The sequence below is a fragment of the Haliaeetus albicilla genome, chromosome 7, assembly GCF_947461875.1.
Source record: "Haliaeetus albicilla chromosome 7, bHalAlb1.1, whole genome shotgun sequence".
NCBI lineage: Eukaryota > Metazoa > Chordata > Aves > Accipitriformes > Accipitridae > Haliaeetus > Haliaeetus albicilla.
Window position 1 is genome coordinate 6,148,048 of NC_091489.1, and position 27,939 is coordinate 6,175,986.

At 44.6% G+C, this 27,939-nt stretch overlaps 1 protein-coding gene across 15 annotated transcripts; it reads left to right on the top strand.

Annotated features, from left to right (window-relative positions):
- The first annotated feature begins 90 nt into the window (after positions 1–90).
- Positions 91–26,853, top strand: GJC1 (gap junction protein gamma 1). 15 transcript variants are annotated; one of them, XM_069786815.1, is made up of 4 exons: positions 91–191; positions 20,563–20,676; positions 22,450–22,525; positions 22,655–26,853. In XM_069786815.1, exon 4 carries the CDS (start codon positions 22,674–22,676, stop codon positions 23,853–23,855), a length of 1,182 nt encoding a protein of 393 aa, XP_069642916.1. In that variant the 5' UTR covers positions 91–191; positions 20,563–20,676; positions 22,450–22,525; positions 22,655–22,673; the 3' UTR covers positions 23,856–26,853. The 15 variants fall into 15 exon arrangements, with proteins under 15 accessions (XP_069642916.1, XP_069642928.1, XP_069642915.1 ...); XM_069786814.1 differs by lacking the exon at positions 91–191 and adding an exon at positions 1,528–2,267 and having other exon boundaries at positions 22,453–22,525; XM_069786820.1 differs by lacking the exon at positions 91–191 and adding an exon at positions 1,528–2,267 and having other exon boundaries at positions 20,623–20,676.
- Positions 26,854–27,939: the final 1,086 nt, after the last annotated feature.

Sequence of the window (27,939 nt, forward strand, 5' to 3'; positions counted from 1 at the left end):
CGGGAGCGCGCGCGCGCGCCGGGCGGGCGGCACGTGGCGGCGGGGCCGGGTGGGCTCGTGGGGAGGAGGGGGCTTTGCGCATGCGCCCCGCGCCCCCCGCCCGGGCTCGGCGGGCCCGCCGCGGCGGCGCGTGTGGGCGGCCGAGGGGGGCCCCGCCGCGACCATGGGCTGGAGCCGCGCGGGGCGGCGGCGTGAGTGGGGAGGGGGGCGGCGGGCAGGGGGCACCGGGGGGCGGAGGGGAGGCGGGAGCTCGGAGGGGACCGAGCCGCGGGGGGTGGGGGGGGGGGCTGAGGGGAGGCGGGAGAGGCTGAGCGGCCGTTGGGCTGAGGGGAGGCGGGCGCTCTGAGGCGAGCCGCGGGCTCTGAGGGGAGGCGGGAGCCTGAGGGGAGCGAGCGAGGGGCCGAGAGGAGCCGCCGCGCCCTCCGGCGCCAGCCGCCGTTGCGAGGGGCCGGTCGCGCCCCCGGCGTCTCCCGTGGGCCGGGCGGGCCCGCGCGTCCCCGCTGCTGCTTGCCCGCAGCTGGCGCCCTCGGCTTCGTCCCGCCGGGCTTCCCCGGCGGGCTCTGGAGGGCAGGGAAGCCCCTCGGCTCCCGCTGCGGGGAGGCGGCTTTCAGGGACGGGCATTTCTAATGCGTTTCTTCCGAGTGAAGAAATGCAGACCCTAGTCGCAGCTTTCTGGCGTTAGAGAGAAGTGTGCTGAGAGTGTACAGCCTTCCAGGTGTTCGTACCACCTTCAGTGGCGAATTTTGCTTTTTCCTGTGATGCTGATCTTAGTTCCAAGTAACAGGTATTTTTTTTTTACTTTAAGAGACACCAGCTGTCTGTCACCTCATGAGCAAACTCGCCTTGCAAAGCCGGCTCGGCCATCCCAGCTCCTCAGCCTGGCAGGACAGTGCTTGGCAGACCCCTGAGCGTTCAGTCCAGGGCAGCAGACGCTGTTGTAGCACCAACACAAGCTAAGAAATCAGCAGCTCCCTGCTCTCCTTGGCCAGATAAACGTTTATAGTGCTGTTGATACCCTGAGTTAACCCTGTCTTGAGCTAACTGGGGCTGCAGCCGTGTGGTTTGACATTTCTCTGTGCTTGATCTGAATGCAGAGCATGAGGAGAAAAATCTGCCCCCTGTGTTAGATAATGAAAGTTTTGGCTTCTGTTGGGCCTAACTTTCACCCGTCGTCGTAAAATTTCACAAGAATGACATTTGTACAGTTATTTTTACTGGCTTTTTTTAGCTAATTCTCTTTTCTACTGGTAGGAATTAGTTCTGACTCTTTCTGGTCATTGCGACCTTGCTTCCCAGGGAAGTGCCAATTTTGTTCCACCGTCAAATTGATTACAAATAGGAGATAGTGCACAGAGATTTAATTAGGGCATGGATGTACAGTATGGATTCTCGAGCAACAGTTGGTAACACCGCATTCAGCTTTTTCATTGGGCATTTAGTTAGTATTTAGAAATAAAAGGAAGAACAAAACCCTTGCATTTCACAGACTGTTGATTATTCTTGTTATTATTTCCATGTCTTCTTCTGCCCACTGCAAGTCAAGGATAATTGGTAGAAAAAAAATCTGTCCCATTCTGTTAGAAATCTGTTTCACAGTGATGTTCAGCAAACCAGCTGTTGGTCCAGTTACCAAACCCCACCTTTCTTCAGGTCATTTAAAAGGGGAAAGCTGTTGTTTTCTGTCAAGACTTGTGATTAGTAAAATGAAAGGTGCCCTTCTCTATTTTTTATTCTTTCCAAGTGTATTCCAAAGTTATGCTTGTGCTTTCCAGGGGGAACAAGTAAGCTCCATTCTGTGAAGTGGGATATGTAAGAATTTTTAAAAGAAAATGAATATAGAAACACACAGGTAATTTGAGCCTTATTGTGCTGTTCCTTATTCTCCCCATACACTGCAGACAGCTGAAAGTCCTGTATTTCCAGCAATCCTAAAATTAACTCCAGTGTTTCTGCAGTTCTAAAAAGGCAGGAGAGGACAATGTTTGTTTTCTTTCTCGTGTCACACTGGTGACTGAAGCGGATCTGGAGGGCTTGGCAGTGGGTGGGGTGAACCGTTACATATTTTCTGTGTCTGACGAATGCGCAGGCTGCTCGGCGTCTGTCCTCTCTCTGGTCAGCGGCAAAAGCTCCTAACGAGTAGATGGTCCTGACGATTAAAGCTGAGGTAGAGTAGTTTGACTGCAGGGATTTCCTGTGCCACAGTGCAGGCTGGGGATCCTTTATGGCCAGGGGCTTCTGACCATGTCTGCGGCCGAGGAGGAGGTGAGGTAAGGGGGTGCGGGGCTCGGAGCAAAAGCTCAGGTGAGCTGGGGTTGATGGTGTGCTGAGAGCGGGCAGCATGGCCGTACACTCTGGGTCGGTTGGACTCCCTGGGAGTATTTCTGTGGCTCCTTGTAAGAAAATTATTCCTTTGCAGTGTCTTTCTCAAAAAATGGTAACTTGACTGACATTTCTGAATTGAAATGCCAAAGGATGGGGCAAAATGGAACAAGAAGCATATTTTAGTATGCTTTGACAGATCACGTTTGAAGGTTTGTGGTTCAGATCACATGAAACTTATTTTACAAGACCATCTCAGTTTTTTCAACTGTGTGGAAAATGCATTCAGCTGCTATTTGTTGTGGCTACTCGGGTTCATGACCTGGCTTCTCTCATCCTTGCAGTGGCTTTTAAAACTGGCTTTATCAAGTTTTAGATCAGTTTAAATTGTGAAAAGTCATTAGAAAAATCCTAAGGACTGGCAGTATCCTAATGAAAGGGACTACCTTTAGTACTTTGGAGAGTAGAATTGCAAGTTTATATTATCACTGATGCAGTGGACTATTGAATTATTGCTAATAGAGAACATTTTCATTTAAAAAACTTAAGTGTTTTCTTAACTGATACAACAACATTAAGATTTTGGGTTTTTTTAAAGGAACTCACAGGTCTGAATGAATGATTATAAATGAGGAATTGTCATGAAATTTCTGTTTTCTAGATGGGTTCCACTGGTGCCCATTCTTAGCCCTTCATTAGTGATTGTTTTTGCCTGTTAGTTTAAAGCAAACATCCAAGTCATCGCAGATAACTTGCAAGTGATGCAAAAATCAGGAAATAACTAAAAAATCAGGGTCACAGACTGAGAGCATGGCAGCTCGCTTTGAAAGAGTTAGAGAAGAGCCCCGAACGGGTTGGAAAACATGCTGACAGTGAGGACTTCTGGCGGTCCCGTCCATCTCTTAACAGAGGGAAGGTTAAAAGAAAACTTGTTAACAGTTTATGAGCGAGGACAAAGGTGTAGCAATGCACTGATCAGATGCTAGGCAAGTTTAGACCAATTTTAAGAATTTGGCAAAGATTTTAGTATATACTGAAGAGTTCTAATTGTAGACACAGTGTTTCTAAATAATTTTCTGTGGTTCAAAAGGTAATTGGTTTGGGAATTGTGTTGCTTAGGTGAAACTTGACCTTAAAGGGTCTTTTCTGGCTTTGTATGGTTTTATAGCTGACAAGGGCAAGATTTAAGAGGAAAATTCTTACAAGCTGTGAAATCTAATCACTGATGCAGAGTTTGTGATGAATTTTAACACACAGACTTGTTGACTTGGTAATTTACTGACTGCCAGCAACTTCTGTGACTCCAGAAAAACACCCTATACTCCTAAAACATCACTTCTTGCCAAGCAGAGGATGAGGTCCAGTGCATTTCTTGTAGTGCTTGCAGTTGTACATAGGTGTAATTCAGGCACTTCAGACCAACAAAGCAAGCAAGAAACACGCTGTCAGGTGTTGTTTAATCCTCAAAACGCCCACACTGGGTGCGTTATGGACTGGGTTACTGAACCTCCTGTGCCTCAGGTACTTCTGCTGGGGGAGCTGGAGCCAGCAGGCGCTCACAGTGTGGCTGATGCTTCTTTTTTGACCGAGCCACGGTGCTGGAGAGTGAGGAATTGTTACAGCATAGTGAGCTTTCAACTGAGAGCTGCTAAAATGCAACAGGGTGCATGTGAGCCAGGAACGGGGGAACCCATGCAGGCTGTGCTCATCAGGTTGAATTTTGGTGATTTGCCAATGTTTCCCTTGTGGTTATTTGTACCTGCGAGGGGCCGCGTGGCTGAGAAAAAAAGTTATGAAATCAGTCTGTAGCCTCACTGTTAGCATTGAGCCGGGAAGAGGGAGGCAATTTTGTGGCTCTTTCCTAATGCCACTTCAGATTTTCACCATCTCTTTTCTAAACATTGGCAACGCAAAGCAAGATGCGGCAGGTACCTCATTATTCCTTTGCCTTATTGCTCAGACAGGATTCTCTGAATGGCAGCGCAAACTTGGACAACGGTAACAATCATTAAACAGTTGAAGTAAAAACCTTGGCAGATAATGGACCCCTTTGTTGTCTGGCCGCTCTGTGGTCCGAGATGATGGGTGCTGCTGTCTCATTAGGAGGAAGGTGATCCTTTCTTCCCACCCTGTTTCCAGCTTTTGTTTTTTGTGCTGCCACTCAACAAAGTGCTTTACAGAGTTTGTGCTCCAGATTTATTTATTTTTAATCTGGCTAATAGGAAGTAAATTATTCCCATGAAAAAAGTTCCATTAATATTCCCTACTTTTTATGCTTGCTCTACTTTAACGCTGTTGACCTATACAGGGAATCACGTTCCTTCCTAGCATCCCTGCCCAGCACATAGGAAGACTCCCTGAATTACAGATGTGCCTCTGAAAACTGGTCGCTGGACCACGGCCTGGTCAGCCCCTCGAGGGTGGCTGCACTGCTGCCTCCGTGTGGAGAAATGATCCCGTTTGCCGTGCTTTGTGAATGAGTATTTTATTGCAGAACCCCACGTCATTATCAGTCTTTCCAGCTGGTCTTTGCACTTCCCGCAAGCAGCAGGAGTGGAATTCCACTGTCCTGTACCTGTGCCATGTAATAACATGCTACGCTTTTTTTTTGACTCAAGCTGTGGTTAATAATGGTCAAATTCTATTAAATCACATTTCACTTGCTGTGTTCAGTATTGCTTGATGTCTAAATTCTGCTTCTGAAAAAAAACCCCATACTTTTTAAATGCCTAAATTATCTATTCAGTGGCCATTCTTTGTCATCGCTTTGGTAGGCTGTTCGCTTTCTGTTAAAAGCCACAAAAAAGAATTTATCTTCAAAATGCTCCTTGGAGGGGAAGAAGGGAATGTGTAGATTTCCTTTACTGACCTCCTCATACCATAAATATGAATCATTATCACTGCTTGGGTAGTGACGCATGGTTCTCCCCAAATTGTGGACTGTCTGGAAGGTCTGGCTGGGATTTAAAAAAAATTGGCTTTCTTTTGTGTAAAACAAAGATTTAAGGTGAAAGTTCTCAGATGCGCTGTGGGCTAAATTGACATACGGCAATGTATGGCTGGGCAGTTGCAACATTATGAGTTATTTTCTGGTGAAGGAAATACTGAGAACAGTAAATATTGTAGCAAAAAGAAATCCCTTTTTCTTCTGCAAACGCAGATAACTTAGTTTCATACCTCAGTATTGGCTAATAATTCCTTAATTATTACATTTCAAAGAAGAACCCAGGGCTTTAAGTAACAACACAAGCTACAAGGTTTTGTGACTATAAATAAAAAGCTATATTTGGAAAAAAACGAATAGTGTATTTATGGACAAAACTGTATTAAGGGAAATGTGATGGAAAAATTGAGTCAGATGAGCTGATGTATGAGGCATTTCCCTATGGAGTCATTGGGCTGAAAAATGTTTTATATGCTTAAACTTGAACAGATGCTTCAACACACACACACACACAAGTACATCCCCCCCCCAGTTTAATATTAGCAGTTTTGTTCATACCACTGTGATTAATTCACGAACCAGCCTGTTTTAGTCTCTTTTCCGGGGGCTATTGGGTATTTCCAGATCATCCAGGTACTTAAGCCCATGCTTAACTGTAAATATGAAGCAGCCCGGTTATTAGCAGAATTTCTTTCAAGCTTTACATTAGGCATGTGCTTAAATGACTCACTGACCTGGGATTTACATTTTTACACAGGAGTGAAGGATTTCTCCCCATTACCTTGCTTAGATGAAAATCGGTGGAATCAGCCAGCTTTTTTGCCTAAATAAGGACATGATACCAGCTTTCGGCTCTTACAGATATTAGTTCCACCTTTTTAGTTACAAATTTGTCAGAAAACAATTCTGAGTGTGTGTGCCTGACCTCGTTTAAGATACTGTTGAAGTACGAAGAGAAGACATACATATGGATGACCAGCAGATTGTGCCTACTGTTCTTTTTAGTATGAATGTTGCATTTGGTGGTGCTGGAGAGGTGGCTGACAATTGCATTTTATTATTTTCCCTTTGAATACCTGTTGTGGTGTTCCACTCAGCTGTTTATCTGCTTTCCCAGGCTTCTGTTATTTGTCTTGTAGGTAGCTGTGCACAGCACTTCCTCTCTTCTAAAAATCCCCAAAGACCTCCCAAAAAATGCAGTGCGTTAGAGCCTGTTGTTTCCACTTTGCTTTTCTGATTGAGCTAAACTGATGAAGGAATGTGGAAAAATGACTTCTGAGTCTAGCTGTGGTGCACCTCAGGAATACATGGCTTACAGGATGAGCGATGATGCTTGTGGCATCAGGGGATATTGACTCCTGCTTGCAGTGACATCTCAGCATCGGACAGTCGTGAGTGGTGCAGCCGTGCCAGACTCGGGTATAACAAGTCATTGTCTGTAAATTTCTGTATCTCACGCTTAAAATAGTAGAGAGCCTGGAAGGGTGATTATATTTCTTGTGTGTAGATGGTTTCCATGCTACCTTGAGGGTGAGTTTCTGACTCCTTCTTAACTCCTGGAAGTCTTGCTGCGTTACAGATTCAGGGACACAGCTGACAAGTAATACTGTGTAATCCAAGGGACTGAGGTTGGAGAAACATCTGTAGGCAGGCAAGGGGCTGGGTGGTAGATTGTGCACATGGGGCTGGCCCCAGTGTTAATATATTTTTAAATGGTGTAAAAATATAATAATTAAGGTTCTTAATGTGTGTTTTGCAGGTGTGCTGTCTTGCATATGGCATCTCCTCCTAAAAATCCCCTGATTTTCATGGTAAACATATTTAAGTAGTTGAGAAATTACTAAATTTTAATTACAGCAGACATTCATTCACAAGAGTTACTTAGCCAACATGCAAATACGTAGTTGAACTGTTTTTAAAAGGAGAAGAATTTTCATAGTGGAAACTGTGATTCCTGGGATATTAAAAAAATAAAATAAAATTGAAGTGTTTGGGAGGAAGTACACGGTGATCTTCCATATAGCCATATGGAAATGATCTTCTTTATTCCTTGGTTCATGTAAAGTCTGCGCTCCTTATGGACCGTTTACTTGAAATGTCTGCCTCTGTGGCAACACCAGCTTGATTTATATTCCTCAGCCTGCTCTTGCTCGCTTTGCAATCTGTGGCAAAACCTTATCGATCTGGGTGTCTGCAAAATCCGATTCCCTGGAGGATTGTGCTGGAGAGATATCGACAGAAATAAATCATTGCTGCCCTTCAAGTGTGCCGACTGCGTGAGATTTGTTTGACAAGTAAATACTGAATACCAGTCGGCTGTAAGTTATCAATGATTAATAACCTGGGGTACCCAGGTTCCTTTTGGCTTTCGCTAGTACCTCTCTTTTAGCTGATTCATTAGCGTGCTCTTCCCACAGGCCCCTGGGAGATACTCACTCCTGGCTCCTTTAGAACAGCTGCACTGGGTCGGACTGAAGGTCTGCCTGGACCGGAGTCCTGTTTCTGACACTGGCCCAAGCGCAGGCTGCAGCAACAGCACGGGAGGAGCATGTTTGAAACCCTGCTCAGCATTTTGACTGCTTTCTGCCTAGAGACTTACCCGTTGCATCAAGCACTGTCTCTTTTTTTCAGTTTTTAAGGGGCTTTTGTTCTCCAGGCTACTCCAGATTTTACAGCTCCCTACCTTCTTTCCCCCTTCAGCCTTCTCGTTTTTCCACTGTTTGTCCTATACCAGCCAGTCTGTACCTCTTCTCTGAAGCTGCTTCTGTTTTCCATTTCTGTGATGGGGGATGGTGAGAGTGACCAGAGCTGTACACTGCAGTTGGGATGCAGGTGAACCACGGGTGCTCATGGTGACACAGCAGCGTGTGCTGTTTGTGTGCTTGTCCTTCTCCAACACTGGTAAAATCCTGTTGGCTTTCTGGAATGAGCTGAGTGGTACCGGAGCTTTCATGGAACAGCCTGACAGCCCCAAGAGCTGATTGCTGAGGCCATCTCAGGGCACATCTTTTTTACTGTGAAATTGAGAAATTTTTTTATTCAATGTATGCATCACTTTATCTACATGGAATTTCATCTGCCATTTTATTACCAGTTACTTAGAGTCATAAAGTCCTTCTGCCATTCCTCATGGTTGCTTGTCTTCCTTGCCTTGCATATTACTGTCAGGATCCTTGGTCACATCCCACTCACCTCACTGTTGTGTTTTACTCATTGTCCTGGTCCAGCACAGGTCCCAGCCTCTCTGCCTGTGAAACTCCCCTGGGACCTCCCTCTCTTGCAGGAAATGACTGTTTACTCCTACTATTTGTTATCTTTCACCCAGTTGTTTATCTGCAGGGACCGTTCCTTTTCCCGTGTGGCCTTTCAGTGTCCCTGCAAGAAGCCTTTGATGAGAGAGGCTCACAGACCTTAAAAGTCCAGGTAGTCTGGAGCCTTTTGGGAGGCTGGAAGTCCCTTTACAGAAGCCACACTGACTTTTCCTCCGGTATATCGTATTTATACAGATATATCAATTGTCCACTAATTCTGATCTGTATAATAATATCTGAGTAGTCCTGTACAAATGTTGGGTTTGGAGGTCTGCAGTTTACCAGGATTTTCTTTGTAACCCTTCTCTTACAGAGTTGGCATGATGCTTGCCTCCATGTACCAAGGTGATTTTAAGAAAGGCTGTAACCCAGTCAGCTGTTCCAGCTCTGAGCTCCATCAACCTCTCTGGTGAATGCCACCCAGTCCTCCCTGCCGTTACTCTTCCTTTTGGCTCCTTATTCTGTAACCTCCTCTCCAGTCACTTCAGTGTGAGCCAGTTTCCCAGAGAGTCCCCAGAGGAATGGGGCTGGTGAGGAGGCTGGGTCTGTTTTTAGCACTGTGAGTAGGTGTGTAAAGAAGCCACCTAATCTTTCCTGTGTGGCATTGTCATCTCTTTTAGTAGCATTAAGAAATGAACCTGTTCCTGGTGGTGGCTTTCTGTAGGGAGGCTCCCTCAAGATGTGGATGGGTATTTGAAGTGGTGACAAAGTGGTGGGGGAGAAACTGTTTTAGTCATAGGATAGATGGCAGCAGCATGGCCAGCAGGTCGAGGGAGGGAATGCTCCACCTCTACTTTGCTCTGGTGAGACCCCCCCAGAGCACTGCGTCCAGCTCTTGGGTCCGCAGCCCAGGAGAGACATGGACCTGTTGGAGCAGGTCCAGAGGAGGCACAGAAATGGCCCAAGGGCTGGAACAGCTCTGCTGTGGAGAGGCGCTGAGAGAGTTGGGGTTGTTCAGCCTGGAGAAGAGAAGGCTCCAGGGAGACCTTACTGCAGCCTTTCAATACTTAAAGGGGACTTACAAGTGAGAGAGATATTTTTTTTACCAAGGCCTGTAGTGACAGAACAAGGGGCAATGGTTTTTAACTGACAGAGGGCAGGTTTAGATGGGACATAAGGAAGAAATGTTTTACAATGAGGGTGTTGAGGCACTGCAACAGGCTGCCCAGAGAGGCTGTGGATGCCCCATCCCTGGAAATGTTAAAGGCCAGGTTGGATGGAGCTTTGAGCAACCTGGTCTGGTGACAGCCCTGCCTATGGCAGGGGGTTGGACTGGATGATCTTTAAAGGTCTTTCCCAACCCAAACCATTTTGTGATTCTGTGAACTTGGCAGAGTAGGTATGAGTTGCCTTAGTGAGAGAATCTACCAAATAATCAGTGGTTTCTGATTGGGAATTCCCATGCTTGCAGCTAATGCCCCTTTTCTTTGAGTGAATGATATGTGATACAGCAGATGCTCAAATATCCTTTGTATTAAGAATATTTTTGCAAGCAGACCTACACATCTCTGCATTAGAAAATGGTTGGGCCCCTTGCACATACCAGTGATTTAACCCTTCAGGTAAAGTGATAGCTGGCATAGTTGGTAATAGATCTTTGAGTATGTGCTAGGAGGAGTAGTAAGGCTGTGTCTGCATTCATCACTAAAGCAATCTAGTGTGTTAATGTTTTTTTGTCTCTACTTTGTATTTTCCTGTGAATGTTTTGTTCTAGTAATGCAGATGGGAAATTACTTGTATCCAAACTTGCAGCATGGCCTTAGCCAGACTTGGGAATGAACCGGGTTGTCCAAAGTTGCTCTCTAAAAGGAGATTCTTTTGTTGGTACAGGTTCTGTTGTTATATGCTCGTATTATTTTCTTTTAGTCATAAGAAAAGTAAGTTTTTTTACAATCTTTGGTGTTCTAGATATTTTTCTAAGAAAGATCTTTTAAGGCCAAACTGCTGACCTGGCCAGTGCTTTATAATCCTGTTTACACTGATGCCCACTTTGGGTTGAGACAGCAAGTTGTGATTTCTCTGTGGTCATGCTAAATGGTAGTGATCTGTTGTCTCCTGGTTGGAGCTTGAAGAGAACATGTACAGAACAAACATGAAGTTCACTTAGTGACTTAACAAGGTTGTATCAAGATGTAACCACCCTCCTAAAATCTTGAAAGCTTGGAAATAAGAAACTGGGGGAAGCTTGGCACTGTTGCATTGCCCACAATTGTGCCTGTAGTATCTCGGTGTGCTTTTTTCCATCTCCAGCAGGACCAAAAAGCAGTATATACCATAGCCTTGTCTTCTTTGCAGTCTTATATCAAGTCACATGCCTGGCTTAAGCAGTTTCCATGCATTTGGGAGACTAATTTGCCTTAAATTTGCTGCTAGTTTTCATAATCTGAAGTCTGATAAAATACATGGCCATGTAAAGCAGTCAGGTGGCAAAAAATGACCCACCTGCTACTTTGTGCTTGGTGAAGTGTGCCTTTCTCTGTGGCATGAGGCATGGAGGGAAAAGGGCGTCTAGTTTCCTCTCATAAAATAGAATTTATCTGTGGCTATTTTCAGAAGGAAAAAAACAGTTGGTATGTGTCTTCTTCCATCTGGTGTGATGGTGCATCGGGAGTTCAATCAGTGACTGCTTCAGGTCTCTTCCCAAGGGTGTCTAGAAAAGTATTCAAGTCTTCCAGAAAATGACAATTTAGGGTTTCTTATTTCACTATATGAAATGGTTTTTTTTCAACAAATAATTCACTTACTGAATTTATGTGCGTATTTATATTCTAAATTTTATCTTTGGCAAAATAAAGCTGTTAAGACTCCTGTTGAACTCAAGCTGGAGTAACATTTTAATGCCAGTATAGCAGTCTGCTCTGATATACTATGCTCCTTTTCTCAGAACAAATCGTACTTCAAACCAATTTACTGAAACAAAACTCTTCAATTATTTCTACAGTTTGGTAGCACTTGAGAGAAGTTGAAGCAGCAAGCCAGCACTTGGCAGGAGAGTGGGCGAGCTCACCTGGCAAGTTTGTGTTTTCGCTGCTGTCTTGTTGCAGTGGACCCCTTGCTCTCTGCATGGCTCTGGAAGGAGCATCTGTACAGTGCGTGGCCATGTGCGTGCTGGGCACCGCGTTGCTATAGAGAGTGGTTTTGATGGTCTGGTGAGGTGCCGTCATTCTGACCTTGGCTGTGTTCCCAACACCATCCTCATAGATTGTTGTGGCGTACAGGTACCAACCCTGAGAAGTTGGCCTTCCAGCATGGCTGGCTACCATCCTCCTGAGCTTAGTGCTCTCCACCTACGGAGACGTACAGCTGTGTAAAGTCACAGAGGTCTGCAAAGCTTTCTGGTCCTCCGTATCTCTGCGAGTGGAAGTCCTGACCAGGTTTAGCAGAGCTATTCCAAATGTTGGATGTTTTGTAAAGCAGTTGGTGGTGAGGGTTTGCAATGTCCTCATCTGGCTTCTGAACATCCTTCCTTCTCTAAAAAGCTGCTGTTGAAGAAAATGTTACATGAATTTGGTATAATTGTAGGGTGAGGCAGTGTCTCGTACTAGACCAGATGACAGAGCTGGGAAACAAAAGTCTTTTTTTGAATTTGGGTCACAGTGAAACAACTGCCATGTTGCAGAATGGGTGACTGAGGACATTGTGACAGACTGCATCATGATATGTGGTATCTATTTTATTTACAAGCCATTCATGGTATTTTTTGAGGCTTATCTATGAAGCAAACACTGTTGTAGTTTCTTTTGACTGTCATAATATGGTGGTGGGTGAATTAGGTGTTCATCCCCATTCGATTGTCTCCCGCTCAGCTGAATGAAAGCCTTTTGACGTACAGGAGCCGACAGAATTGCTCTCTTTTGGCTTCTCTCTCCTTTCCCGAAATGGCTGTGAGAGTGATATTTGGGTCAGCTGCCTCCAGTCTGTCATTTTCTTTTGACACTCATCCTTCTGAGCATATAGGAGGAGCCCGATGGGGAAATGCTGTGGTGCTGTTGGCTGCAGTGGAATCAGGAGTAGTTAAAGGGGTGTTGTGGTTATTCGAATCACTAATCACGTCAAGACAGGGAAATCTCTCTGATGCCTGACTGAAACGGTACGCGAGTGAAGATGGCCTTACCCAGGCCTTGCTGCAAGAGAGGTGGAGGGACCCAGGTAGGTGCACAAATGCTCTAGCCCCTACAAAGGCTGTTGCTCTCCAGCAGCATGTGTCTCTCGGTGGCTTTGCTGTGGATGTAACACTCAACAGTACTTGTGTGTTCTTCAGTTTGGACCAGAGAACTTTTGGGTCTGTCCGGCAAAATACGATTTTTCCTTTTTTTCTTGCTGCAGTGCTCTGTGTCTCGGTATGGAAGGGCCCATCCATGGGTCTGACGTGTCAGGTAGGGCATCGTGCTCCTGTTCCCTTTGAGTGCACAAGTTGTTCTGCTTCACCTGGGCTCTGCTTTTCCCCTGTGTGTCTCAGGGTGCAGCCCTGCGTGACAGTGTCGGGCCTGCCTGCACAGGTCCTGTTGCAGAGTTTGAAGCGGGATACCGTCGTGCAGTTTCTTTCCCTCCACTGTTTGCAAGCCAGCAAGCACGTCCTGAAACGAGCTGAAGCTGTGCGATTCATTGGTAGGTGTGTGCAGTAATGCCAGCCCCGCTGTCCATTGCACTCTGTTGCTTTGGAGTGGTGTTTGTCACTTGGTACCTGCCTTTTGTCATCATTCCCGCTGCATTTTTTCCATCTTTACCTTTCCATTGCCTGTATTTGTTAAAATAACTGCTGAGAACACAGGTGAAATAGTCAACAGTACAATATTTTTAATACTTTATTAAAGTATTGTGTTTATATCATGCCAGTGCTAGTGGAGGGGCACAGGGCGTGTCGGGGGTGACTACACAGCAGCAGCCTGTGCTGTTTTGGTCAGTTGTCCCGCACTTTGAATGGGAAGGATATTAGGTCTCAGCATCACTTGCCTGTGTGTTTCAAGTCCCTGTAACTTGTGCCCCTTCTGTCACGTTCATTCTTCCAGGAAAAATTGCTTTGCTGCTGTTGTCCCAGACTCTTCTCAGTGGTACCCAGGGAATGGTGATGGGCAGAGATTGAAACACAAGAAATTACACTTAAATGTAAGAAAAGCTTTTTTAACTCTGAGTGTGGTCAGATGTAGGAATGGATTGCCCAGAGAGCCTGTGGAGTCTCCATCCTTGGAGGTATTTAAAACCTGCCTGGATGTGGACCTGCCAACCTGCCCTAGCTGACCCTGCTTTGGGAGATAGAATATGGTAATTTAAACTACCAGTCGGCAGAATATTATACATTTCTTAGGGTAATGCATATGGATACAAGGAAACCTAGTGGTTAAGCATCTTCAAAATATAAGTAAGTGACTGAAGTAAATGGGTGGTTCTGTTGCTTACAAAGAAGCTGTCATGGCATCGGACTTGGGCATTTGGTGTGTTTGATCTCTGAAGTATTTTGGCAAGCGATAACGCTTCATGTGTCTGAACTAGGGTTTACTAGCCCTGAGCTAAGGAGCATGTGGTATCTTATTCAAATGGATATCCAGTTTGGGAGCAGCTCCTAGAGAGAACTTCTTGGCATTTGGGAGGTGAGTGCTGTATATATATGATAATATAATGGAAAAGCCTGCAGGATCCACTTGGTGTGGAAGAACAGGAATTGACAGCTTACAGTTGGGAGTGTTTTGTGGACCTGAATCCATACTGAGATGACACTCACCCAGTCTGATGGTCATTTCAGTTGGTAGGAACACTCTTTCTTGAGGATACCCTCCTGATATTTGGATTTTAAGGGTACAAATACCAGTTCCTGGCCACGTTGTCTGCAGACAGCCTGGGCTGGCAATCCAAGAGCGCAGGTTTTGGTTAAACACTTGGCCTTGATCTCAAAACAGCAGTGTTGGGTGTTTTCTCTAGTATGGCTTGAACTTAAGATTCAAACTCTTTGGAAAAAAAAAAAAAAAATTTGCCCTTTTCCCTCCCCTGTAATTCCTGATTTTCAACATCCAACTAAATTACGCAGGGAAAGAGTTTTGCTGTATGCTACTGGCTCCTACATAGTGAGGAGCAAGCGTGGCAATGCTGGGGCCAAGAGCAGGGCAGGGCCCAGGTTGGTAAATTGTGCTGGACCTGCCAACACTGTATGAGGCCAGTTTGTATAGGAGCTACTCAAAACCATCTGGGCTTAGTAGGATTAAACTATATTGTAATGAAATACTTTAAAGTGTTTGAGACTAGAAAAGAGAGATGGGTGAGATGGAAGAGGGAATGCCTTGGAGACCTGGGGCAGAGTTAACTCCCGGGTTGTTTTGACCTAAGTGTAGCAGCTCTTCACCGGTTGGGTTATTCCTAATCCACAAGCTGCGTTGTGAAGGGAGAGGGGTTACTCGTGCTGCAAACTTCCATCCTGGTACTGTGCTGGTATGACCAAGGTTTGGCACGATGCCATGTCAGTTTGACTGTGGCTTGTTGCCCTGAGGATCAAGTGTTTCACTGCAAAGACTGTCAAACATCGCACCGTGTCTTGCCATGTAATCTGCTGACCGCTTTATTTTCTCCATTATTACATTTCACATCACCAGAGTGCAAGCATCACCTGGGGCTTGCTTCTGCTTCTTGATACCTTAAGTCTGTAGGACAGATGTGATGAGCAGCTTAATCAGGTTTGCTAAGCATCAGGCAACTCTGTCCTGAGTTGCTACAGAAATGCTGAATTTGGGAGCTCGCTATACCAGTCTCTGAGCTGGTACACCTCGGAAGGGACGCTGAATGCTGAGCGTGTGTGAAGGGACTTAGGCTGACGCAGACCCCAAAACAGATCTCCAAAAATTTCATGAGGTAATGGAGACTCTACAGCCCAGCCTCCATTTTTGATGAAGCCTGTTGTCACTGCAGGCTTCTACTCTCAAATTAACTCGAGTCAGGCTTGCAGCTCGTCATGTCCTCGTGCTGCAGCACAGGCTGCACGGGCTGCCCCGATGGACGCTGCTCTTCCAAAGTCGGAATCTTGTGTGCTCTGGGGTATCTGCTCTGGAGATGATGCTTCGTGGAGGAGCGTGGTTGCTGTAGGTGAAGTAAACGCTAGTTTTGGCCAGCATGAAACACGTTGTGATTTCATTTGAATTGTGTCACTGCAGGGGAGTGTTGCTAAAATTGTCACTTGGCCTTCCATGTTAGCATTACCTAGAGGGCACGCTGAGGCTACTGGAGGTTCATGTCTTATCTGCAGATTCCGGTTTATCTTTAAGCTGAATGAGTGAGTATATGTATGTTGATTTTCAAAAAGATGACTATTTGACATCTTTATTTTTTTGACAGCACAAGAATCTTACTATATCTCTACCTCTTACCCATATTTTAGTGTTCTATTTATATCCTGCATAGGATCTGTGGCCTTATAATTAATTCAATGAGGAGTTTTTTAGACTCAGGGGGATTGGTCTGGGGATCAGCAGAACCTTGTTAGCATGCCTGGGATTTGAAGGCACCGTTCAGAAATTGTTTCCAAGTTGACATTGACACTGTGGCTTTTTCAAAACCATTCTCTGCTGTTTGCCATGTGAGACTTGCCAGATGACAGAGTATTTATTTGAAAAAAGCGCTGTGTGTTGTCCAAAAAGTCCCAGCCTTTTCACTCCCAAATATTCTTTAATGTAGATTAAAAATAAAATTCAGTAGAGTTGCTTTCTTATTCTTTTTAAGCTGCACAGTGCTGTAAATGCTTCTGAAAAACATAGGAATAAAGTTGGTGGTGATTGAACCCACTTCCTTCATGAATGATGGAAGGGTGATAGCAATGAATTGTCTTATCCCAGGAAGATCCCCACATCCTTCCCCTTGTGTCCTTTAGGAGGGTGAATGCTGGAATTGCTGCTCAGGTCGGGCAGGCAGGTGGCATCAGCACAATACTCAACAGGATTTGTGGGGTGCTGGTACCTTGCTGGTACTGGGTCTGGCCACAACTTTCTCCTTTCTTGAACAGTAAAATCTTACTCATTTTTCAGGTTTTATAAAAAAAAAAGGAACCCCCATGCTTCCTCAAAAATAATCATAAATCATGCACTTCCTTACATTTCAATGTAAATGAGATTTGAATGAATAATGCTAATTATTCATTCATCCTAATTCAAATCCTATTTTAATTAGCCTGTGGGCCCAATTTTACTTTCATGCAGCATGAAACCTCTTTTGATTATCAACAGAATTGCCATGTGTTTATTTTTAAATTTTTTTTCTGCTCAGCACATGTCTTTTTAAACTGCTTAAAAACAAAACAAACCAAATATATCATTAATAAATTAATCAAATTTCATTAGCATGACATGGGAGAACATATTTTAAGGGAAAAAAAGTCTTCCTGTAAATATTTGCCCCTTAATAACTGCCTTTTGGCTACCAAATCTTTCTCCTAAACATGCTGTTTAAGACAAATGTTGTCTGAGGAGGTGCTAATGAACTATTGAACTTCAGAGAGACTGGAGAGCTTCAGCTCCCTGTTCCCCTCTGGGAGTTGAGTCTCATGGGTGGAAGGTGTGCTGCTGTGCTGCACTTCACCTCTATTCCAGGGAAAACTCGATTGTGAGCTGAAGCCCATACCCGGATGTGGACTTAGCTAGTGGAAGGTGGCTCCAGCTATGATGGGATGGTGAGCTGGGCTAGGAAGGGTGGGTTGGCCTGTATGCCTTTGCAGTGCTGTCAGTCAGCTGTGGTGGAGAGGTCAGTTGTAGAGTCCTTCCAGCCAGGGTCAGAGTCACAGGGTGGTTTGGGTTGGAAAGGACCTTGAAAGATCATCCAGTCCACCCCCTGCCATGGGCAGGGACACCTTCCACTAGACCAGGTTGCTCAAAGCTCCATCCAGCCTGGCCTGGGACACTTCCAGGGATGGGGCATCCACAATCTCTCTGGGCAGCCTGGTGCAGTGCCTCAACACCCTCATTGTAAAACATTTCTTCCTTATGTCCCATCTAAACCTGCCCTCTGTCAGTTAAAAACCATTGCCCCTTGTTCTGTCGCTTCAGGCCTTGGTAAAAAAAAATATCTCTCTTACTTGTAAGTCCCCTTTAAGTATTGAAAGGCTGCAGTAAGGTCTCCCCGGAGCCTTCTCTTCTCCAGGCTGAACAACCCCAACTCTCTCAGCGCCTCTCCATAGCAGAGCTGTTCCAGCCCTTGGGCCATTTCTGTGCCTCCTCTGGACCTGCTCCAGCAGGTCCACATCTGTCTTGTACAGGGGACCCCAGAGAACTGCCTCCCTTGACCTGTTGGCCGTGCTTCCTTTGATGTAGCCCAGGACATAATTGGCTTTCTGGGCTGCAAGCGCACATTGCCGCCTCATGTCCAATTCTTCAACCCCCAGAATCTCCAGTCCTTCCCCACAGAGCTGCTCTCCACCCATCCACCCCTGCCCCTAGTCTGTGCTGATGTTGGGGATTGCCCCAGCCCAGGTGCGGGCCCTTGCACTTGGCCTTGTTGAAGTTCCTGAGTTTCACATGGGCCCACTCCTCAAGCCTGTCAAGATCACTCTGGATTGCATCCCTTCCCTCAGGTATGTCAGTTGCACTCCTCAGCTTGGTGTCAGTCCCACTGTCTGCCATTGATGGAATGACATGTAACAAGTCCTGATATTGTACATTCTGAAAGTGTTTGGCATTTGATGGCCTGGAGTGAGGCTGTTCTTAGAACTTGGCTGTTGCATGCTGCACTGCCTTATAGGTGCCGTACGTCTCGGGGGTATAGAGACATTGCTGGGAGTGTTTCACCAGACTAACCGTGGTTCCAGCTTCCTCCATTCTTCCTGTCCCACTGTCCATCCCTGCCACACTTCCAACTATCTCGTCCAAAGGCAGGATTTTAAGGTTGCTACAGTAAACTGCTCCTCCAAGGTGCAGTTCTTCCCGCCCTGACTGGTGGGAGGCCATCACAGTTAGATGAGAAAGCTGAAAGGTGAAATTAATGCCATGGTTAAATTAGTGTTCAAACTCACACACGGGCTGGATAAGGGAAGCTGCACACATGAGGGGCAGTTCACTGTCTGTATGTGAACAATAGCCATGTTAAAATAATTGAAGAGATTTCCTGCAGTGAATCTCTTAACTTAAAGTTGATTTCTTTTCCCTATGTACCTGCTCCAAATTCTTCTTTATTCCTTCTGGATGTCAGTGCCTGCAAACCTTTAATTCACAGGAGCCAGCTTGCTGTCAGAGATAAGCGTCATGTTATTTGCATCATATATCCTGCCTGCTCTAAGGAGCCTCCTCCGCTGGAAGTGCTGGAATGAACTTATGACAAATACAAGGAATGAAAGTCTCTCTCAAATGCACTTTCTGGCATGACTTAAATTAGCTGAAATTGCTGATGTTTTGCCTTTTTCAGATGCATGTCAGTGTCCATAGACTTTTATTTCAAACAATGGAAAATTATTGAGTTAAATGTTGCCAGAACAACAAATCCGGGAGACGCTAAGTGTACGTTAGGTGAAGGTTACTGCAATATATCTAGGTCCTGCAGTAGATGTGTTGTAAAGGCAGAAACGCACAGCCTCTAACCTTGGCCAATCTCATGAAACTGAAGGATACCACCATTTCAAATGCCATAATTCTGCCTGGAACTTTTTGCTTTCATATTATGTTTAATGTGGATGGGCTGAACATTTCCAGTGAAAGAAAGGTTTAAAGACAGGTCATTTTGCTTGAACAAAAATGTTTCCTTAAAGACAAAGAAGTTCTTTGCCTGCTGGTGGATTCTCTCATATTTGTGTCAGTAGCTCTGCTCTGGACTAAAACTAAATTTAGAATAAGTGACACTTTCTTGTTGAAGAGAATCAGAGCTCTTCAGCAGCTTCACATCTCTGCAGCCAGAACTCTGTAATTGACAGAAGTCTTGGTTATTAAACACGTGGCTGATAACGCCGTCTTACGCATCTGAAAGCTGTGGTTAACCTAAATGTACAAGTCTGTGCGGTCAGTGTCTATACGTAGGTTTGTCACGCTGTTCATTTATATAACTGGTGGAATCCAGGACGTGAATCCCCCCCCTCTTTCTTCTGAAGCAAGTTCTAAAGCGGGCCAGATGCGTTGTGCCCTCCAGTGGCTGTCTCCCACTCTGAGTGGTAGCCGAGTGAGTTGAGGTGTGATCCACACGTTTCCCTGCATCTTCTCTTTATAGCTGGTGAGGTATGGTAAGAGCCAACCAGAGGTGTGTGGTCTGCAGATAGAAAACACACTGTGAAAAGCTGATAAATACCTTGAAAGAATTTGTTAGATGTCGAGGTAGCAGCTTGTCTAGAAGTAAAGATTCAGTGTCCCCTCTCTTATTGAAACCAGTGCTAATTTCAGACTTCTCTGTTGTAACCGCTGATGAATAAACATTGACAGTATCTGAAAATGTACAGGCTAGTTCCTGCTTTTGTATGTCCCGTTAGCGTCTGTGCTTGGTGGCTAGATTTGCAGTGCACCTTGGTGTGAATGTCGGCATTGTGGCTCTTACCTCTGTAATCCCCAGTTCCAGATGTGGGGTTCACTTGCCTTTTCAGCATACTGGAGACACTTCAGGCACATAGGGTACCCCCAGGCTCACTCTATCAGCCATTTTGATTCCTAATCTGAGTATGCTGCTGGGAAGTGCTGAACGTGTGGGTGTCTGAAGCACAGTCTCTCGTCCCACTAATGCAGAACTTGGGGTTACGGAGCTGTACTTGGGTGCCTTTCTGAAATGGGGGTTCAGAGCGTGAAGCCACCTGCTGCAGTAAGGCGCTGCACTGGGACTGGAACCCTCTGGTCTTTTTTCATGTTAAAAACGTGCTATTTCAGCCAATTCTGTCTACAGCATAATGGTAGCATGGTTGCGTAGAAAGAAGAACTATGATGGTAAACCTTGGATTGATTGCATGTACAATTGATAGCCTCTAGATTAAGTGATTCACCAGTAATCCTTCATTTTCTTCCCATGTTTCCCAGCTAAACAAATTGAACTCTCTAAATCTCTCACTTTTAGGCATCTTCCCCATTCTTCAGCTGGTTTTGAGACTAATATATTCAGTCTCTGATGTTTAAGCAACTTCTGAAGGATGCAGACACAGGCATTGAGTGCTGTCGTGCTAACAAGGAGGTAAGATCACCCTCCTTGCTCCTGTTTGCACGTGACACAGCTAAGGGTTGCATTAATCATCTCTGCTGTATCACCAGCTCTCGTTGAGATGCTCATCCATTAGGACTCTCACTCCCTTCCCTATTAACTGACACACAGAGTAACTTCTCTCTCCTTTAAAAAAAAGACTGCTATTCTTTTTCTTAGCTGCATGTCTTTGCATTAAGCTTGGTTAAAGCGGTGGTTTTGTTTCAGTGGACTCAGCCTCTCGAGCGATCTGTTTTTCTGCATCACTGATAACTCTCGTCTTTATTTGTCAGCCTGCAAACTTCTGTGCCATTTGCAGATTTTGTCAGCAGCCATTTTCAGGTTGAATCTGGGGAAGATACAGCCTAATTGCCAGGCCTGTTCCTGGTCTTTGCAGAACTTGCTGTAATTACATGCAATTGATCTTGGTTCTAATGTGGGAATCATTTGTCAAGACCTTTGTTACTTTTGATCCACTTAATATGGTCTTTTTTAATATTCTCTTGTGCTATTTTTTTCTCACACTGTCATGAAGTAATAAATCAAATGTCCTACACAGCCCATCCACATTATGTCTGTGCTGTCGCCTTTTCAATGTAACATTGAATTTCATCAGAAGGGGGATTACACTTATATCCTTTAATTCTGTATTGATTGCATCCCCTCAAATTTCATTATTTTGCTTGTGAACAACTCTGTAGTTATGTGGAAGAAGTTGAATAGTTGCAAATACTAGTTTTTTTCCAGTTCCCTGGAATTTCTCCAGGTTAAGAATAAATCACTTAAGATCAGAGTGTCAGAGATTCGTCCAATTCTAGTTTTAGGGTCTTTAAGCAAATGTTGTTCTGATGTAAGCATTTCTATTAATAATGTTTGACAAACTAATATTTGACATTGTCAGAGGACTGAAAGATGTTGTATCCCCTGTGTCGAACAACATCAGACAGTTCTTCCTGTGCTCGATATTTTACCAGTTTCACTCCTTAGAGCTCCAGGTGGGCCTGTAATGTCGCTAGGTTTTGTTCACTGTAATACGTAATAGTGTTGCCAGCCGTGAGTTTCCACTAATGGGTTTTTTTACTGTTAGAATTGCAGATTTATATTGATTTCTATTTAGTATCTCTTCTAAAATTTTTGACAGATAACTTTTTTTAACTAGATTTTCCATCTACTCTTCCAAAACCCACTACAAAATACATACTAAAGTCTTTTCTGGCCCTGGAAGTGAGATTTTTAGCCTCCCTAAGGGACTGAACCCAAATCTATAGAATAGTTTGAGCATTAGGTTAGAAGTTAGATGCTCTTTACATCAAAGCCTGTCTCTAGGCTAGACCTGCAGGTTAGCACTGGTCAGGTCACTCAGGTTGTCGTGCCTTTAAATCAACGGTAATAGCACTTGCTTCTCAGGTTTGGGCTGGGTGATTCATTTCTGACTCAAGACAGCTGGCATTGCCCCATGGAGAGAGCTGTTTCTCTCCATGGGCTATGGTCGAGGCCAGGATCGCAAGCGCTGGCTTTAACAGGGCCACCTCTGTGCAGCTAAAATAAATCTTACTGTTAGTGGTGGGATGTAGCCAACAGTGCCCATAAAATTTCACGGGAGCTTAGCTTTCGATCCACTGTGTTTTGGAGACTTCAGCCTCAAGTGTAAATGTTTTTATTAACATTTGAAATACATAGCAGCCATGTCTTTCACTTCTACTCGAGAGTAGCTTTGGGAGCACAGTTTGTTTGTGAAATGGCAGTTAATGCTACTTTTTTTTGTAGCAGACTTCTCAAAAGCCTGTGGAGGAGACGTAGGATCTTCAAGCAAATTCTGGCAGCTGGAGTTTCCCGGTAACAGGTGATGCTACAAACATGCGTGTTGGTTGTAAAATTCTAGAGTTTTCTGACTCTTTTGGTTGAATGTTTGCAGCGTTCAGGCTCAAGCTGATAAACTCATAAATATTTGGGGGTTTTGTTTGTTTTTTAGATAAAATTACTTGACCACCATGAGTTGGAGTTTTCTGACCCGTCTGTTAGAGGAGATCCACAATCACTCAACCTTTGTTGGCAAAATCTGGCTGACAGCGTTGATTGTATTTCGGATTGTCCTAACTGCTGTGGGAGGAGAATCCATTTATTACGATGAGCAAAGCAAGTTTGTGTGCAACACAGAGCAGCCTGGCTGCGAGAATGTTTGTTACGATGCTTTCGCTCCTCTTTCGCACGTGAGGTTTTGGGTCTTTCAGATCATTCTTGTTGCCACTCCATCTGTGATGTACTTAGGCTATGCAATTCATAAAATTGCCCGGATGGTGGAACACAGCGAAGCTGACAGAAGAATCAGAAGCAAAAGCTTTTCCATGCGCTGGAAACAACACCGTGGCTTAGAGGAAACTGAGGAGGACCATGAGGAAGACCCGATGATGTACCCAGAAATAGAGCTGGAAAGCGAACGAGAGAATAAAGAGCAGCAGGCCCCTGCCAAAGCTAAGCATGATGGCAGGCGGCGAATCCGTGAAGATGGACTCATGAAAATTTATGTCCTGCAGCTTCTGGCGAGGACTACGTTTGAAATTGGCTTTCTCGTGGGTCAGTATTTTTTGTATGGCTTTGAGGTCAGCCCCATATTTGTGTGCAGCAGGAAGCCATGCCCACACAAGATAGATTGCTTCATTTCAAGGCCAACTGAAAAGACCATTTTCCTGCTAATAATGTATGGGGTGAGCTGCATGTGTTTACTTTTGAATGTCTGGGAGATGCTCCATTTGGGATTTGGCACAATCCGGGACACGTTGAACAACAAGAGAAAAGAGCTGGAAGACTCTGGTACTTACAACTACCCTTTTACTTGGAATACACCATCTGCTCCTCCTGGCTATAACATTGCTGTCAAGCCAGAGCAAATCCAATATACTGAACTGTCCAACGCCAAAATGGCCTACAAACAGAACAAAGCCAATATAGCTCAGGAACAGCAGTATGGAAGCAACGAAGAAAACATTCCTGCTGACCTGGAAAATCTGCAGAGGGAAATTAAAGTGGCTCAGGAGCGCCTGGACCTTGCGATCCAGGCTTACAACAACCAAAACAATCCCGGCAGTTCCAGAGAGAAGAAATCCAAAGCAGGCTCAAACAAAAGCAGTGCCAGTAGCAAGTCAGGAGATGGGAAGAACTCTGTCTGGATTTAATGTTGGCTGAGTTTATATATTGTGTTTTTTCTCCTAGTTTATCATAACCAGCAACCCCTTGAATAATGGCTTCCATTAAGTAAATACTTGACTGCTTATTTTCAGGGATACCGTTGGCTAGTGATTCAACCTCTCAGAAAGGCTTTATACGCATATTCTAGGATTATAGAACTTTATTCTTCTGTCTTCCAAGTCAGGAGACAAATAGATATATTTAAATCATTCTCATTGAACGGTTTATGCTGTATGTACAGTATTGTAGTACATTTATTATGCACAATTTTTTGTATTTGTACACTGGATCTCTGACGTTACACTTTTTTATATTAATGAGGAGAAAGCAATGGGTAGCTGTTAGCATTTTGCTAGTTTTATTACCATGGTCTGCAGTTTGTCATTGTTCTTCCTTGTTTTAAACGTAAAACTTTCTATGCTGCGTTTCAAAAGTGCCTTGCACATGCAGACAGCACAGAGGAGTCTCCGGTTATCCAGGCAGCCCACGGGTGCCAGTCACTGAGCAGCAAGCAGTGAAAGATTTGGAAAACATCTGTTACTGGTGCTCTTGACTCTGTCCTTTACAAAAATGATGTGCTACTTATAAAATGGAAGTGTCATACTATAGCTACTATGTACTACAGTTTTTTTCGCCCTGTGGAAAATTACTTACAGCAAAAATGTACATGTGTGAGAGTACTTGTGTTCAGAGTAAGAGTGCCAGCCGTAACGCAGAGAGGGCTCAGACCTCCCTGCAAGCTTTATGCAACAGGAGGCAAGAGAGACTTGAAACTCCTGTAAAACATCAAAAAAAAGGTAAATAGAAATTACTGGATTCAGTAATCCTACATGTTTATGTGATATCTATGGAAAGAGATGTTTTTGAGGTCTGTTGTTACGTAACGCCCCACTCCCCAAGGGCATGAGTTGTTACGATACCTTTTGGATAAGATTTCTGTCTTTTCCAAAGTAATCTGTTTAGATGGAGTCATGGTAATTTTGTTTCTCCGTGCATTACACTCAAGGAATAACATTCCTTTCCCCCCCAGCCAGGACACATGAGCTGTCTGTAAGAGTTTTTACAAAGCCCTTTCCGAATATCAATGATATTGCCTTATTCCAGACCCCTCTTCCTTCCATTATGTCCGAGGAATTTAGTTCAGACAGAGCAATGTGTATAATTTAGATTTCTGCTTGAGAGACCAGTCAGATTTGGCATTCTGTGGTTTTGGCACTAAACTTGAATTTATAATTAGAAAACGGAGAACGCGGTACTTACTGCCTTTGGCGGTGTCTTTTTGGCAAGGATGCGCATTAATGTTTGAGAGATGCTGATAAATGTGTATGCTTTTTGCTACTATTTATAATGTATTCAGGACCTTGCTCCACTCCCTTTAGTTAGGTTTTTGTGCATTTTAATATATATTGGGGGCCTGTTTCAAGCGGGACTGTTCTATTTTGAGGCTACCTCAGTCCTTAGTGCCCTCGTTACAGCCTGGTCAGGAACAGGATTGAGAAGAAAGGCTCTGTTGGGGACACAGGTGAACCCATACTCCATTGCTGTCCTGCAGAACATCTAAGCATAGGCTTTATGTTAAATTTAAACTAAGGGGATACAAGCACATGCTTGCAGTTATCCTCTACCCAAGCACTTGCTGAAAATAGGTATTTTGCTGAATTGTTTTCAGTCTGTTTTCACTCTGGGACACCAGGCAGTCCAGGCATAGATCCCAGCTGTCTCTCAGCTCTGCATTAGAGAGGCATAAGTGCGCCCAGAGCCAATGCAACCCTCTGCGCGAGGTCAGCGAGAGCTTTTCCTCTTCACCTCCAGCAGAGATGTTGGGAAGCGAACTTGCTTTCTGGCTTTTTGTTTAGCAGTAACTCCTGGCCGCTGCTCCGGGAAAGGAGCAACCTCTGAATTTTATGCAGAAAAGTTTCAGGGCGATGTCTTTAAGCGAGTATAAGTAAGTAACACAGTAAGTACATAGCAGTTTTTAAAAGCCTGAGTGGACTTGTGGGCAGGGACAGCTAGCCAGTGACATGGGACTATCTGTGTGGGGTGAGAGGGAGTTTATTAATAGTGCTTCCGCTAATCAAACAGGAGTCTGAAGAGAAGCATGCTGCCTGAAGATGGGCAGAGAGGCTTTGCCAGCAGAAAGCTGGGAGTGTGATGGAGAAGCTGGGTGGAAAACATGTTGTCTGGAAGTACTAGGGAAAGACATTTGGAGCCTGGAGATAAACCCAATGCCTGGCTACAATCCACTCATTATCCCCGACACTGGGGTTGTTCTTTTCAGATTCCCAAAAGGGTTACGTTGCTCTTAACCCCTTGCGGTGGTTTTGGAACAGCCTTTCACCAGCCAAATGGCAAGAAGTGAAAATCGTTTCCTCTTGCTGCTCTCTATGCAAACTGCAGCAATTTCTTATTAATGGCTTAAAATAAAATCGGTTCATGACAGCTGCTTCACCCATTGTTTGTATTAGCCCTTTCCCAATTAATGTTCTAAACCGTTACCTGCTTAAAGCTACTGTCTCAGGTCAGTCCTGTGAGCTTTTGTCCACACCAGTAAATACTCCTGTTAGTGAGCAGAGTGTATAGAATATTCCAATCCCAGCACTGAATTCATACCGAAAATGCAAAGTAATGGAGCTGTTTCTGTTACTGTTTTTTTTGTTTTCATTTTAATTGTGTATAAAGTGCACATTTTCTTTGAAACTGAGTGTTTGTTATTAGTAGAGGATGTTTGTTAAAGCTCTAAATGTTCATGTCTGTGACTGTATTCAGTTTCAAAGTATCTGGTTTGATTTTTCCTTTTGAAGAAATGATACATGCATTACTTTAAAATGCTCTCTTGCTTTGGCTTAATGTAGGCCATTCTGAAATAAATGTTCAGAAGAGACTTTTGGACAAAAAATACTGAACATAACTTGGCTTTGTCCTGTCACTCTGGTTTTGGATGCAGTTTGGGAAAAAAATATCTATTAAATCCAGTGGATTACTCCAGTCTGAGTGATATGGCTTCTTTTTTCCAGCAATAGAATATCTTCCAAATATGTGAGTGAGGGAGAGGGGTATTTTAATGATTTGTCTTAGAGCCACAACTTGGAATTTTTATATATTTGACCTTGTTTAGTGTAATAAAAGAGTCGGTTAGAAACTAACCGTGCCTTTCTGCATGTGAATTGCTCTTCAGTGACAAGAACAGTCGCATTAAAAAAAGAAAAATCTAGAAACTTTGCAAGTCAGACCTTGAGAAGGGTACCACTTATGAAAACATGAAAATCTGCATTTGTGCATATGAATGAGCATGCTGATATTGTCCAGTGAGCTGTGCAGCATTAGCTGGCCTAATTTAGCTGCCATTTTTGAAGGAACATACGGGAGCTGGCTGCCCAGCTCCTTTTAAAAATTGCAGCTGAATGCCCGTCTGTTTTGCCATCACAAAAGATGGCTTTGGTAAGTGTCCCATGCTTTCCTCTCACTGCAAGTTTGACCTCAAAATTGGAAGTATGTCTAAGGAGGTATTAAGTGGTGTGTCGTGCCATGCTGCTGCGAGAAATCTAGAAGTGAGATGGATTTGGTGGTGCGGGCTTGGAATAAAAAGCTGTTTGTTCAGAGTTAAAGAAAAAAGCAGCCATATAGATGAGGACAGCGCTGCGCCTGCTTCCAGAGCACATTGTGTCCCCAGCCTCAGCGAGGACTGTAATGGCAGAAATCGGTGATGGTGACCGAGGCAGGATCCAGCGGTGATAATTGTGCATGTTTTTGAAACCATCAGGCTACCTGAGCATCCCGCAGTCTCCACAGGCTGGGAAATGCCTGCGGAGCAGGGAACAGCCCAGACGCAGCCGCCACCTCCGTGCCCAGGCAGGGTAATGCCGGCTTGAGCCGTGCGGCAGGGGTTCAAGTGCACGGATAACCGAGGAGGTACAGCGGGGCCTGGGCTCCTGCTGCGTCACCCCTGCTGCTCCAGAAGGACACTTAACCTCGCCGTTATCTTTAAGCATGTGATTATCTCTGTATGAGTCAATGCAGCCAGCTACAGGCATCCAGCTAAGCATGTGCTTAAGTGTTTTAAAGTGTAGAAGC

Bases quoted from the DNA above. Each gene is read 5' to 3' on its own strand.
- GJC1 (XM_069786815.1), top strand. From the start codon at position 22,674: ATGAGTTGGAGTTTTCTGACCCGTCTGTTAGAGGAGATCCACAATCAC.